We start from the raw sequence: 15,478 nt of genomic DNA on the forward strand, positions 1-15,478 counted from the left end.
CGGTTTTTCTAAGGCATCATTTTCGGATGAAACTTACACTGTGTTTTCATCTTGCGACTATTCGCTCCTGCGCAAATCGACTTTAACGTGCGCCGTTTCCATCGCCTCGTTTCAGATTATTTGTGTGGGCAACGCTTCTTTCTGACGTAGCAGATATTTCCCGTGAACAGGAGGCAATGAGTGACGGATCACTGTAGTTTCACGAAAGAAAACATCACCGGAACACGGTGAAACGCAACACAAAAGAGAATTTTCTCGCTCTATTTTTTTTGGCACCCTTTAAAGGCAGCTCTGCGGTTTTTCTAAGGCATCATTTTCGGATGAAACTTACACTGTGTTTTCATCTTGCGACTATTCGCTCCTGCGCAAATCGACTTTAACGTGCGCCGTTTCCATCGCCTCGTTTCAGATTATTTGTGTGGGCAACGCTTCTTTCTGACGTAGCAGATATTTCCCGCACGTCAATGTCAGTGTCCCGCTTCAATAAAAAAAAGATGAGCAAAAAATTCGTACAATGTGATTTATGAAAGTACTCAGCGTTGTCAGTCATTTTGAGTACAAAATATCTGTTACATAAATCCACGCAGGTAAAACGGGGATGACAATAAACACCGTTACAAAATAACGTGGCCAGTGAGTTTTACTAGTAATACCTACAGGCACGCAACGTTACTCTTGAGTAGGCACTGATGAAGTGATGTGCAGTGAACAAGAACGTCAAGTCACAAGAATAAATTAGGCCAGCAAGCCACAATACGGCATAATGAAAAGAGAGATAAAGATAGAGCATCGCCATCATCATGCGCTTTCTAATCTTATACAACTTCGATGCCAGTGGCAGATGAGATTGGCGGAAAGTAGTTCCAATCAATTATTGAGCGGCACATTGGGGATCACGATAGCGGTGTGCGAAGAGTAGTTTTTGCAAAACCAAATCTTGTACTAATAGTTTAGCTTTGCTGCCGAATCGAACAGAAAATATCGTCGCTAAAGCTAAATCCGACACAAATCGAACAGTGGCATAAAACATAATCGAATACAAATAAAATATGTTTACGAATATTCGCTATTCATGCGAACATTTCCCTCAGCATTGTTCATACTCCGTATATTGTCCGTCCAAATGCTCGTACTGCAACGTCTGCTGCGTCATTCTTCCGTCGTTCAATCATACGTTGAAAAGGCCTCCACATGATGTCACTGCAACGATCTGCCCATCCACATTTTAGATTTGTATAACGTCCATATTTACCAGATAATATTTTTACACACAAGGGTATGTTTATTTCAGCACGCCCCCCACCCCGTTCTGTAATACCTCCAAAATTGGGAGTCTTTAAGGTAATAAAGTGATGTTATGTGAACACTTGAAAAAAATGAACAATTGAACGAAATACCTAAACGGTAGCGATGGCGCTGTGGCACGGCGCTACAACTTGTGGAGTTGTAGCTATAGCTGCCAAAAGAAGCAACCCTGATCATCTCCATTAGGGGGCGAGCAACGCAATGTCAGTAAAGTACGTTAACTCTATGACCGTCATCTCATGCACATAAGCAAATTACCTCTTGCTACTGGTGACGGCAGCGAATAATCAAGCGCCATATCTCAAAGTTCAGAGGCGAGAGAGGCACGTATGAGCCATGGATTCTGAGATCCGGTACAAATGCAGGGTTTGCTAACCTTGCCTGAGCCCTGCCGCATCGCGCAGCTTTGGAGTCCATGTAGAGTATTTATGAATGACACCACTCCAATGAGCAGCGTCGCGGCTCTTAACCATCCATACCGCGCAAACCGATCGCGGCAGTATATGTCTATGCTGTGTGGCAGCAGAGTCGAAACATTCGTCTAAGAAACTACGGCACGCGTTATTCGAACATCGTGCGACTTCGCATACAATTCGAAAACTAGACAACATATTCGGTCCTTTCGATTAGTTTTGAATGCATGCACTCAATTATTTAGTTCATTCACGCAATCGAATAGGAGAGCGTTTAGCTCACTATTAGAAAAGTTAGGTTATTCGCGCGCCCCTAGATTTCCGGTAAAGGGGCGGGTGACAGGCCATCGGGTTGTATATGCAGAAGTGGTCGCGGCGTGGGAATATTCTGGGTGCGGGGTGTTTGAAAGAAATGATCATGAAGTAACAAAGCGGTAAGAAAATTTACAGGAAAGCACTGAACAAGAGAGTTCGCGGTGACACTACAAGCCATCTAGTTCAGCGCGTATTTTTAATGCTGTAACGCTGGTGAATATATAACCTGAGGAAGTAAAGTGAGTGGCACAGTTCCATAAATATTCAGCGTTGTTGAAGAGGTCGGTATGATACAGATCCAAGATGGCTGACGCGTACTTTCTTTTCGGACAAGTTAATGTCAGACACGAGGTTTCTTATTATGAAAAAAAATGTGGGGGAGAGGTGAGGTGAGAATGTTTATTGGAGACTCCGTTCAAGCGGCAAAAGTGAGCGGATAGTCCAGCAAAGTTAATATAATCATGCCAGGGTAAGTAGGAACGAAAATGAACAGCACAGAACATGTGCAAGCACGGCTACATTCAAAGAGCACAATTGGCTGTATGCGCCAGATTCTGTAAATACACTTTAACATTGATCGCGAATCTGCAGACTAAGGCTAACAAGCAGAAATGGGAACACCTTGTTGTTATTAGTGTCGGCGATACATGTATGGGGGGCTACCTGCTTGTAATGTAGGAGCATATGACTAATCACATTTCCTACCTCTGTTGATGGTTGTGGCAATGCAATATGTGCGTTCGTTGCTTCGCACAATCCGTTCCCTTATCAGTTTATTTTCATATCGTAGACGTAAACACGGCTTTGTGAGGCCAGCCCAGTATTACCGAAGCCATGGCGTGTTAGTGTCAACGGCATCGTGAGCAAGTGTATAAGCAGACGCACGATCAAGCGCGTGTTTTTGTTAACAAATAGACAGGGAATCTCGAACAAGACAAAAATATAATAACAAACTAGCTTAAAGCCTCCGTGGAGCAAACGACAAACAACCTGAGCTTCCAAGGCAGCTAAAGCACTAAGCAGGTGCACAAAAATGCAAACCAGTGTTGCCGCGAAGCTCCGGCTTTCGTTGTCCCAAGGGTATACGAAACGTTAACGGTACGAAGAGAAATCTAGCATACACAGCTCGCTGAACGCTTCTGATAAACAAAGGCCTGTGCAGTCTGAGGTAAACAAAAGTACCGGACAGAAACGAAGATGTTTCAAGAGATAGAAGCGGCGCTAGTACCGGCGTTACAGGACCCAACGGAGAGATACCGCCACCCCCCAGTGAGTTCGCGGTAACGGGTAAAGCAGACAGGGAACCCCTCCTGGGCCATAAAACTTTCACCGAGTCGCCAGTCGCCTTATTTACGCACAGGCATGTTTTATGCACGTATACGCGTCGGTGCAAACGCGAGAGGTCGACAGCGTGGCAGTTTCTGAGCTTATTTCTCTTCCCCAGCCTTCTCATCTACTGTGCCCTGTAGTGGTGAAAAAAAAATGCAAAGGGACGCAAATCCAGAAAAAAAGCCGCCTTCAAACGAAACTCCCGTCAGCGTCATACACAATTCATCTTTTTGCTTCTTTCTCTGGCAAGCGTCTTGCTCTTTTTATACTTTCTATTGAGGAGAAAAAGATCTGTCGAAGAGAGAGGGGGAAGGGGGCCAGATTTGTGGTTTCTATTTCGAGAGGCCGATTTTTGCAACAGCAGCCCAGGACACGTGCACACCAGGGGCGTGCAAACGCTGTAATGCTGCCCTGCATAAGGAGAAACACCTACTCCGGAGTGCGGTCTGAAGCTTGTAACGTTCGGCTCTGGAAGTGACTTTTAAAGCGCGAAGACAGCGATCTAAGGCCATTGTGGAAGCGGGCGCTGAAGAAGTAAAAGCTGACCCAATCGCATACCCGGTCATGTTTACAATGCCGACGTCCAACCCGGGGGCGCGTTCCTCCAGCGCAACAGGGAAATATGACCGGGTATGGAAGCGAGCGCACACTGACCCGCTCACGTCCCCTATTTTCTTTCCAAGCCCGGGTGAACCTAAAAGAACCCAATATGTCACCCCCCTCACACACACACACACACACATACACAACACAACACACACAACATCACACACAACACAACACACGCAACACGACACACGCAACACGACACACGCAACGCAACACACGCAACGCAACACACAAAACACACAAACACAACACACACACACACACACAACACACGCGACACAACACACGCCACACAACACACGCCACACAACACACGCGACACAACACACGCAACACAACACACGCACCAAAACACACGCAACACAACACACACAACACAACACACACAACACAACACACAAAACAGACACACACACTCTCACGCTTTGAAGAGACTTCGTAGAGCGTTAAGGATATACAGTTAAGGTTGCAGCTTGTTAAAATCAGCCATTCATTTAGTCAAAATAAATGTAAGCCGCAATGACTCCCTTGTTCTGTTCAACGCGCAGCTCTCGAAGTACTGTAAGTGCGTGAGACGGACTTGTGATGGTAACACCGCTCTCAGTTCCAGTTCGTAAGTTCCGTTTCTGAATGTAGACGATACAAGGCTCTACACACGGGACAGGGAAACATACTTGAGGGCGACGTCAATGTCCGGCAGGTCGGGCGGCATCCAGGAGAACCAGAGCTCCTGCTTCCCGGACAGGTCTTTATTGGTGAGCGCGTTCGGTGGGCCGCCCTCGCACTGCAGCGCCCGCAGGGAGTCGGACCACTGGTCGAAGTAGCCCTGCGGTTCGTCGGTGTCGCCGGCAGTCGAACGGAACACCAGGATGAGCGCGTTCACCGCCACGTTCGGCGAACTCATGTTCACTGCGAGGGGAAGGCAAAAGGAAAGAAAAAAAACGAAACATGTAAGTAAACATAGCCGCCGCCGATGAATGTATACCTGACCAAACACAAGTACGTTCAGCGAGCTTGTTTCAACATGTTTTTATTCCACGATAACTGTTGTACTTGCGGCTCTTGATTTCCTTTTCGATTTTGCAAGACAAGCATCGCGCCAACTGGATGTCATCCAATAAGTGTCATTAGTCGAATGCTTTCCAGCATTTTAAATGGTGCATGCCAATTCGGCAGCCAGCTATTAAAACACCTGTTTTAGTGCGGAAGCACTAATCAACACCGAAAATCTTTCTGAAGCTGACGATGACCTTACTTAACACGGTTCCAAAGAAGAACATCGGGCAAAGATTGGCCTTGAGGGTGACCTTGGCCAACCAGGAGAAATAAAATATTACCGCGGCTGGGTTTCGAACCTGCCGCGGCGCGAACAGATCAGCTTCGTTGACCACTGCACGAGAGCACCATGCTATCGCCAAAGCCGACCACGCCTCGTGTTAAAGTAAACACAAATGAATCGGCCTGAACACGTGCTTTCGCACTTTCAGTTTAACCCCATTAAAATCCTCCTATCACACTTGTAATGATATTAAGCTGTAGTATATAGGGTGGAAATTAGGGCGAGTTGGTATAGCCGCACACTGGGTGGAGCAGCGCAGCCGGACGAATGATAGAGGAAGGAAGCAACGAGAGCTCGTCTGTGTTGTTTCCTTCTTCTGTTTGTCTTTCATCCGACCGCGCTGTTCGACCCAATACGTTTTTAATGACTTCTTTTTGAGTGTCTTAAGCGTTCCACAATTTATGACCGAATTTCGGAGCGCGTATATTAAATGGCGGAGTTATAAGCACTTCCGTGCTTGTGAAATTTTGAACTCCGCGCTTATGAACTCGTTTTGTTATCAGAGTAAAAAAAAAAAAGTACGTCGGAACGGGAATGAGGCAGACAAAAATTCAGTATTGATATTGGTACGTGGGGTTTAACGTCCCTGTGGGACTCGTGGGCTTCGAGGGACTCCGAAGTGGAGAGCTCCGGATTAATTTATGCCATAGAGGGAATTCTTCAACGTGCGTCGACATTGCACAACATACGGGCGTTTTTATATTCGCCTGCATCTATTTACACCGCCGCGGCAGAGGTCAAACCCGTGACCTTGTGACCACCAGTCGAAAGCCAGTGAGCCACTGCGGCGCGTCACACAAAAATTAAGGGAAAAAACCACATATTGAAAATAAATCAGCGAAGCCCACTGTCACAAAAGTGGGAGCATTTGTGCATTTACAATGACTTGTTTAATGAAACATATTTAGTCTTCCTGTGTTCTTTAACACCTGTGTACCAATTAAACTCTGTGGTGCCGTTCTGTCTTTCGTGCATATAAACGGGCACGCGGTATTAGTCTTTCGTCTTTCTTCTGGTCAACCACCGCATAAAGAAGAGGGTATATGCAAAGCTTTTTTTCCTTGTATTTTTTCTTTTCTATCATTCAAGGTGACCCCTGACAGTACAGAAGTAAGGGCGTACGCGTCTCTTTTTCTGTTTGTGATCTATTTCTTTCCGATGGCGAAGGGGCCCCAACCAGGTACGAGACAAAATGATCAGTTTTGAGCGAGGTTAATTTACGTTAAGTAAGGATGTACTCCGATCGAATGTAAATACGCGCTCATCATGCTCTCTTAGTTACGTTGACATTCTTAATCTTCCTTGTGCGTATTCTTCAGAATACATTTGTTGCTGTTCTCGACTTACATCGTGGCCCTGCCTGGTTCGTAATGCTGAACACAAACCGGATAACGCTGAGTGTCCAATTCCACCCTTTTTGCCTCGGTTGGGAAAGGTGCCTCGCATTTTTCCGGAGCCGTAGCACCTAGAGATAAGTGCACAGCCTGCTTTTCAATTCACTTTCGCTCCAATCACTACATTCATGCGATCCACCGTTGCAGCGCACATCGCATTTGTCGATAGAATTATCTTCGCATCACAGGTCAATCTCAAATGGGATTGGCTAGCGAAAGTTAAATGTTTTTCCCCTGCCGGCCTCCGTGCATTTTGAGAAGATTTCGGTCCCACTCTCTACTATATATCATTGAAGGCTCGGAACACATTTCGTCAGTACAATGCCCTTTCACGAAATGATGTTCATCGACTCAAGGAAAACTCAGACCACGTACTGCGCGCGTTCTCAAAAAACCGATCGGCCTGGCTTGGCATGCGACAAACATTGGGTACAGAAACTACCGTATTTCTTTCCAACGAAGCAGCCGAAAGGCAAATCGAATAGTTCCTTATTGACTGAAAAAGGCGTGTCGTTCCGGTTCGACCGGAAAAATCGCTTTCCGTGTATGGGACGTTATTTGTTCGGGCGGAACAAATGAAAGTGCGGAACGTAACAGACGCGGCACTTGCGTATTGAACATTTGAAACTACGGTTGCAACACTCCCCTTGGAAACTGCCACAGCTAGGAACAACGCTCTTCATTTCTTGAGCAAACGCCGTAAACATCCCTACAATGTTGGTCCGCGTACTATAACACCCACGAATTCTATTTTTGTTCTTTGTCTCTTGAGTCAGTCGTGATTACATAGGTATTTTGAATGTAGAGAACTGTTGCGTTCGGTAACATATTGAAGGTGGATTACCTGAAGGTGGCCTTATAACGTGTCGCAGACTTGTGTGATATTTAAAAAAAAAGCCTCCCAAGCTAGTAAGCTACACAGACAAATATAAGTCTATAACAAGCTAAGTGGATGATTATATCGCTACGAGACGCTCCATTAAACGCTACGCTGAACCTCTTACTATGTAATGAAATATGCGCAATTTCAGAGTAATCCCTCTTCTAATCTTACAGCATTAAAATCCCTGCTGTCAGAAAAACGGCTTTCAGGTGCTCGGAAAAATTGATAGATTTGTTTGCCTGTCTTAAGCTTAAAGTTTCAAGCGGCAGCCAAGCGGAAATATAATGGAAGTATTTAGAGCTGCCGGCGCAATGACAGCGTTTATTCATTAATTATCACTGCTCTCGCTAATATTTATACTAAGTTGCTGAAACCACTACAACTCCGATACTTTGCTGTTACATATATGAACGTGCGTGACGAAAACAGATACAAAGATATATGCACCTGCTGGTGCGTTTAAAAGACGTTAAATGGCATCCGATATTTGAAACTGCGTATAGATATTTCATTTACAAGTAGTTTGCGAAAGTCATGTAAATGGTATTACAGTCACCTGTGACTCTGTCAGCTTTGTTCGCATTGAATGCTCCGACCAGCTAAGTGCTGCTTCGGGTCAGCCGTAATAGGCTGCCGGCACAATTTTAATCAAGGCTCAAGCGTCAGCAGTCACTATCATTATCATCAGCCCGACTGCGCCCACTGAAGGGCAAAGGCCTCTCCCGTATCTCTCGAAATAACCATGTCCTTTGCCAGCTGCGCCCACCCTATGCCCGAAAACTTCTTAATCTCATCCTCCCACCTAACTTTCTGCCACCCCCTTCTGCTGTTGCCTTCTCTTGGAATCCACTCCGTTACCCTTAAGGGCCAGCGGTTATCTTGCCTTCGCATTACATACCCTGCCCAAGCCTATTTCTTCCTCTTGATTTCGACTACGGTGTCATTAATACGCGTTTGTTCCCTCACCCACTCTGCCCGCTTCCGGTCTCTCAACGTCAAACCTGTCGTTTTTCTTTCCATAGCTCGTAGCGTTGTCCTTAACTTGAGCTGAACCCTTTTCGTTTGACTCCAGGTTTCGCCCCGTTTGTGAGTATTGGTAAGATCGTGCTGCTGTACACTTTTCTCTTGAGAGATATTGGTTGTTTGTAACAATCTCCAGGGAGGGCACACGCTAGCGCCAATACAAGCTGAAGTGCACCGCAGGCTACGTCGTCTACATGTGCGGACGCCACGCGGTTTAAAGAGTTTCAGTATGTATTCTGGCCGCGAATTAAGGTACCGAGTTATGAAGATAGAATTTTATAATTTAGTTTTTGCCATTTTTACCAATCCTTCATTAAACTCAGTGCCTAAACAGAACTGGTTACACCACTGCGTTTTATTTATTAGAGCGAAAGCTCTACTCTTTGCGCGACAGCTGCCAAGGTCAAGTTTGGTGCGCGTTTGACCTTGACCAGGAGGATCGGAGGTGCGACAAGTGACGTCATACCACGTGACTCGCTGTGGAGAGGCGCCGCTGCTGCACCACGTGACAAGCAGAGGGTATAACAGCTGCTTCGCTGGAACTCGGTCGCTCAGTCTCGCCATGAATGAGGCGCACGTCGAAGAGACTCCGGCGCCAAACCATGCGTAATCATGCTGAATGGAGCTTTCGCTCGTATCACTAGGCTTAACAAGCGCTAAACATTTGCTAGTTTTTTGTTTTGTGCGAGAAATTTAATACAGATGTGTACAGACGTATGCAGATGTGCCCTAAGCGCTCCAAAAGGAACTGAAGGTTCTTGTAACTCTTCATGTCTGAAGAAAAAGACTATGCTGCACAATTCTTTCGGGAACGTATCCAGAAGGCTGCCTCAAAATAAAACTTCCGGATTCCCTTTGAAATGTTTCCATTGTTACGGAGCGCGCCATGCTTCCTCTGTGATGTCATGTATGTACTACTCGATCCAGCAGAATTACATGCAACCTAAGGGTTCTTCAAGGAAAAAAAAAACGCCACGGCGTGCTCTCCCAATGCTCGCGTGAACCATACTAAGGAGGAACAGCCCGCGTCGCGGAGGTAGCAGCGCGATATCAGTTGGCGACAATGTCGAGACTTCGAAACGTCTCCAAACCGGATACAAACGCTAAAAGGTGCGCGAAAAGCGGTCTTTGGCGCGTTTGCTTCAGTCTTGCTTCGTGAAGCCGGTACAGTTCACATTGCGGATTCACTCACTGCCAGTCTACCGTGCAAGGACGGGAAACAAGATTGGGGCGCGCCGTGAGCAGTCGACACTTTGAGACCAAGATTTTAAGGTCGACAGTGTGACATTGAGGCGGGCCCCATGCTTATGCTGTCACGCTAACAAAATAAAGCTTGGAATACCACACAAAAAAGTGAATTAATGAAGTCGAGGACCGGAGCAAACACGTATAGTCGGGGACAAAAGTATCTGGGTCGCGCGTTCTGTTACCGAAGTTTATAGCTCGGTTATTAAAATGCCGGCTAAAGACCACACTTCCAGAGGTGAAAGAACGAAATTTTGACTTTCACCTCCAAAAGTGTGGTCTACAGCCGCCGTGTAATAGTCGAGGTATCGGCTTCGTTTGTGGTACACCTGGTCCAGAGACTTTTGTCCCAGACTGTACCAGCAGCAACGGGTGCAAAGGCAGCCTGTGCACAACTGCTTCCGCGCTACGATGTGCTCAGGAAAGCCCTAACCAAGGATAAAAACATGCGGAGAGACAAAGGCGTAGCACAATATTCCTAGCGACGTTGCCTTTCAAAATTATGTGCCACGATCAAGAGGCGCACATAAAACACGAGGCGTGGGGAATTGAGGCAATGAAAGTAAGAACCAATTTATTTTTAAAAAATCTATTCAACCATTTTAATTCCGTACACTGATTTGGCTTCACATAGTTCGTTGCTTATGTAAACGTCGAGTGGCAAGATCAAGGTGCACACAGAAAATGAAGCGAGTAGCATCAGAACAACAACAAGAGAAAAGATCTATGACCTTACAAAGAAACTTGCTCCTGTTTCTTTTTATTCAATTTTATTGTTTTCACTTCCCATACTTGGTGCTCCGAAGTGCACCCCAGCATGACGCAAAACTACGGCTGACACTGCTATCCAACTTTTCCTGCCTGCAGATAAAGCGTCCTTCCTATACCATACCGCTCCTTTCGGAGAAACAACAGCTGGGCAACAGCGGCGGGTCTTTCCTTAATTCCCTTCCTTTTCCCGCTGTTTCGTCTCCATCCCGTGTAGTTCTGGCCGGCGGCTCCTTATCAGCGCCGCAGATTCGTTCTCTACTTCGCTCGTATCCCGCGCACGTCTCTCTGCCACAGGCCCCCACGAGATCAGCCCCGACCGCTTCCCAAGAGCCTCCTGCAGCAGCAGCCCATCGATCTGGCCCGTCACCGGCGGCACACGGCGGGCCGGGTTACGATTGCGCGTAGACAGGCCACGCGGCCATCTTATACAGCCGCCGCTTGCGTGCCCACCCCAACAGGCTCGCACCGGGAATTCTGCTATGTGCCCCCCCCCCCCCCCCCTTCCGTCAATGTCTCCCTATTTTGGGGACGCCATGGCACGCCACGGACTCTCTGAAACACCGCCGCGGCGACAGTTCGGAATTTGGTCCATTCTGTACCGTCTATCTTTCTTTTTGGCTCTTATAGAATCACGAGGACAGCGCATGTAGTTGAAAATTAAAACGATCTCTTTCTACAACCACTTCGTTAGCTGCGCCAGAAAAGCTCATGCCACCCGAGAGTGCTGAGAGTAAGAGGCTCGACGCTCGCTTCACGCATAGCCGTATAAGCTGGAGAGCTACGCAAAAGTGCATTCAAGCTATATGGGAGGCTTAATTTTTTTGTTTGTTTTTGTTTTCTTTAAGTCGACCTATACGCTTTGCTGAAACATTCTGGCGACGACTGCATAAAAGTGAACTTTCTGGAAAGATTTTGTTGCACTGATCCCGTCTGAGTGGCGCGCACTGAAAGCGAGATGTTTGCGCACACTCAATTCAAGCATCTTGCCACGAAAAAAGTAGTTGAGTTCCTGCTTCGGAAATTAACTATCCCAATAATGTCGGAAAGCATCGAACACGCGTGGGAAACGAAGATGCCAGCTGCGAGCACACAGTAGGTGGAAACGTTTTTATGCGTTCAAAAAAGCGGCAGTAACTTAGCACTTAAGCCAGCGGTCCATGAAGGTTTAAAACTGCTTCCAAAAACTGAACTTACGCACTTCATGTACAGCTGTCCGATGATGACAGGTCTTGCTGTACGTCGGAATGAGTTACCTCCTTTTGAATGGACACTGGGAAAATACAGGTGTCGACCGCCAAACATCGCAAGTAAAATGCGTGCGTCGACAATTAATTTCTCAGCGGATCCCGGAGGCTATGCTACTCCACTATTCACTTCAAAACGACGGCGACCAGCCCTCCATGTAAACGTTACGGGATTGAATCGAATGGCGAGGCAATTTCTAAATTCAATTTTCTCAGCTTAAAATTGGTCTTTCGCTGCCGGAAAATAGCTAACGTTCTCAGAAGAAGACAGAAACTCGATTTTTATTATTTGTACTGAGAACAATAATGGAATAAAATTGTCCTCAGTGTCTCTTTAACTTGCGCCAATTGGGCCGTTGATGGAATAAGGACCTCTATGAAATTCAGGCGTCCAATTAAAACTGACCGACGTGCAGACCCCCGACCGAAAGTAACGCCGTAATGTCCGCAACGATGAAGCACAGTGATATACTGACTGCACCGCGAGGCGATATCGATTACTTTTTTTTCTTTTTTATTGAAGAAGGACAATGAAGCGAGCGAATGGTAGAGACGCGACAGAGGTGATCGAAGAATCCCGCACGTGCGTTAAACGCAGGAAAAACTAAAGGGCTGCAAAAACACTGATGGCGCTCCTGAAAAAGGAATCTAAACTCAAGACACAGAGCGGATACATGTACACTAATGGGAAATGACGCTTCGTGACTCTAGCGGCCTAAGGACTCTCGTAATGACTGCCCTAATGGTGCCTTTTATGGATGGAACGGTGGCCCCCGTGATGACTAGCCCGCCTCCACGCTGTCCCGATTACCAAGGTCCTCTAGTCTTTAGCGTTGCCGCTAAGGTATTAGCTGCTCGTGCCAAGTTCCAAGGATTCCGTTGTTGACTCCTATACAGTGCAACACCTTCTGTGCAACTCCTGCTGTGCAACTCTTGCTGCTCAGGTGGTGAAGTTGCGTGATAACATGTGATGCAGCCACGAAAACTAGGTATGTTTAGGAGAAAAGCACACGACGATGAACTACCGGTCATCAGTGCATCATCACCCCTTATCTATGAGAGCAACTGATGACTTCAAAATCCTAATCACAGCAACGTTTATGGGCTTGGACCAATAACTAGTTAGTGCCTGTTGCAATAAATTACAGCATTGAGCGTCCCCACATACAGGATTAAATGGTGATTTCGATGTGAACGAGAAGGGCGCTCGGCTACTGATCCGGAGTTCCCGGGTTCGAACCCGACCGCGGCGGCTGCGTCTTTATGGAGGCAAAACGCTAAGGCGCCCGTGTGCTGTGCGATGTCAGTGCACGTTAAAGATCCCCAGGTGGTCGAATATATCCCGGAGCCCTCCACTATGGCACCTCTTTCTTCCTTTCTTCTTTCACTCCCTCCTTTATCCCTCCCTTACTGCGCGGTTCAGGTGTCCAGCGATATATGAGACAGATACTGCGCCATTTCCTTCAGGGGAGAAAAAGATGGAGAAAAGAAAGATGCAGGAAATGAAAGTCTACATGTAAAGTCACAGCGTTCAGTAAAGTCACAGCCTTTCGTGCAGACCAGAAGTCTTCAAAAAGCGGAGCAATTCCTTGGAGGCCTTCACCGCCGACGACGGCCGCGGCCAGTGGCCGAGAATCTTCGTTTCCGTCAGTGGGCGCAGGTATAGATGCTCCAGTCCACGGCAGAGAGACTGTCGTTCGGCGCTGTAGGCAGGCCATTCACAAAGAATGTGGGCTATTGTCTCATCACACCCGCAGATGGCACATGCAGGGCTGTCAGTCATACCTTTTAAGAAGGAGCAGTGTGGTGAAAGCTACACTATAAAAAGGAGCAGTGCTTGGTGAAAGCTACACTAAGCCACAGGCGACACCACAAAGTTGCTTCACGTCGTGGTAGGTCAGATGGAAGCCGAAGCTTCAGATCTGTGTCCAAGGTTTTTAAACGCGAGTGCGAGAATTGACCTGAATTCCACGAGGCAAGCGTGATGTCCCGCGACAGTGGTCTAAGCCTACCCGCTGCGTCGGCTCTCGAGATGGGAATGGGCACACAATCACCCTCGTGGTGAGCAGTTCGCCCAGCCTCGTCCGCGCGGTGGTTGCCTGCGATAACGCTGTGTCCTGGAAGCCAATGGTAAACAATACCGTGTCCTTTGTTGGTGGCTGTGTGGTGGAGCTCTCGTATTTCGGCGACAAGTTGTTCATGGGACCAATGATGAAGAGCAGGTTGTAATGCTTGGAGGGCTGCCTTTGAATCAGTGAAAACAGACCATTGCTGGGGTGTTTCTTCACTGATATGCTCAATGGCGACACGAATAGCAGTGTGTTCTGCACCGGTCGATGAAGTCTGGTGTGATGTTTCCACTTTCTTAACTATGCTCCTTCCGGGGATGACCACGGAGCCCGAAGAACTGGAAGGGGTCACTGAGCCATCGGTGTATACGTGCAGTCGGTGTCCGTGTTTCTCATGCAAATATTCTAGAGTTGTATGTCTTAGTGCTGTCGACGATAAATCAGCCTTCTTTTTGATGCCCGGTATGGAAAGAAGCACACGAGGTTGGTGCATACTCCATAATGAAGAAGACGGTCTAGATGCTGGTGTAAATGGGGCTGGTAGGAAGTCGCGATAGGTAGGCTGGGAATAAATGCATAAATGGGCACGCTTAACCGGAAGAGAAAATTAAAATTGGGCCAGCGTAATCAACGGTGAAGACACATACCTAATTATTCTGGACAAAATCATTTTTTAGCGGGAAACCTTTTGTGAACGCAACTTTTTCATATAATGTAAGATCTCACTATAACAATGAATATGTCCGCAGATCAACCAACATTAGTCTTGAATTTTTTTTTGTATTAACGTCTTTTTTATCGTCAAAAGCGTTCCCACCTGCTTTTCTATGGGAGTCTTAGCTGTTCGATGCGATCGATGAAAACAGATTAAAGGAAAGGTTTTGCTACATATCAGAAAAATGGACCTTACCTTCAATATTTCTGTCAAAGTATCTTGCAATTTTCAAATTTCCAAATTTTTGTCAGAAATTGCTCAACAGGAGTCACTGATTCAATATTGGGGAGATTGGGGCCGGCAGCATCTAAATGCTGTATGAAAAAAGGCTGAAGCCAACCCGTGGAAATGGCCATCGCATTAAAGTGTCAAGCTGCCACACATGTTCAAAAAAACACCGCAGAGGGATTAAACACAATACTTAAACAAAGAGCTCCCAAGCAGCGCTTTTCATAAGCGAAAAAAAAACAATGAAAGGATGTGACAATTTTGAAAGAAATATTGGCACGGAATGATCTGGTATTATTTACTCGTGGTGCTGCACGAATGCTTTTCCGGTCACGTCAGTACACTCAGACAATTGTAACTTCGTTCCTCCAGCGTGCTCTCTGAAGTGTAAACATTCAGTGCCGATACCATTTCCGCTTTATGGTACCTTTTTTGTTGCAAAGAAAAAAAAAAGACCCAGAAATCACCGGTGCTGCACAGAGACAGCGAATCAGCTTGGCCGGAGATTCCTACGTTTACACACAGCGACAGCATGCAGCGGGGCTTTCTTCGAGTCAATATTTCTGCTGCCTAGTAACCTGAGCGTCGCTCGCAAC

General features: G+C 46.7%; 1 protein-coding gene across 1 annotated transcript in view; it reads right to left on the reverse strand.

Annotated features, from left to right (window-relative positions):
• The window catches only part of LOC144124939 (uncharacterized), a 130,409-nt gene that overhangs the window by 13,654 nt on the left and 101,277 nt on the right, over positions 1-15,478 (reverse strand). The window contains exon 2 of the mRNA XM_077657904.1: positions 4,646-4,880. Within this exon, the coding sequence (XP_077514030.1) occupies positions 4,646-4,880 (235 nt within the window). The remainder of the gene's footprint in view (positions 1-4,645; positions 4,881-15,478) is intronic.

This window comes from Amblyomma americanum, chromosome 3 (assembly GCF_052857255.1).
Source record: "Amblyomma americanum isolate KBUSLIRL-KWMA chromosome 3, ASM5285725v1, whole genome shotgun sequence".
In the NCBI taxonomy this organism is placed as follows: Eukaryota; Metazoa; Arthropoda; class Arachnida; order Ixodida; family Ixodidae; genus Amblyomma; species Amblyomma americanum.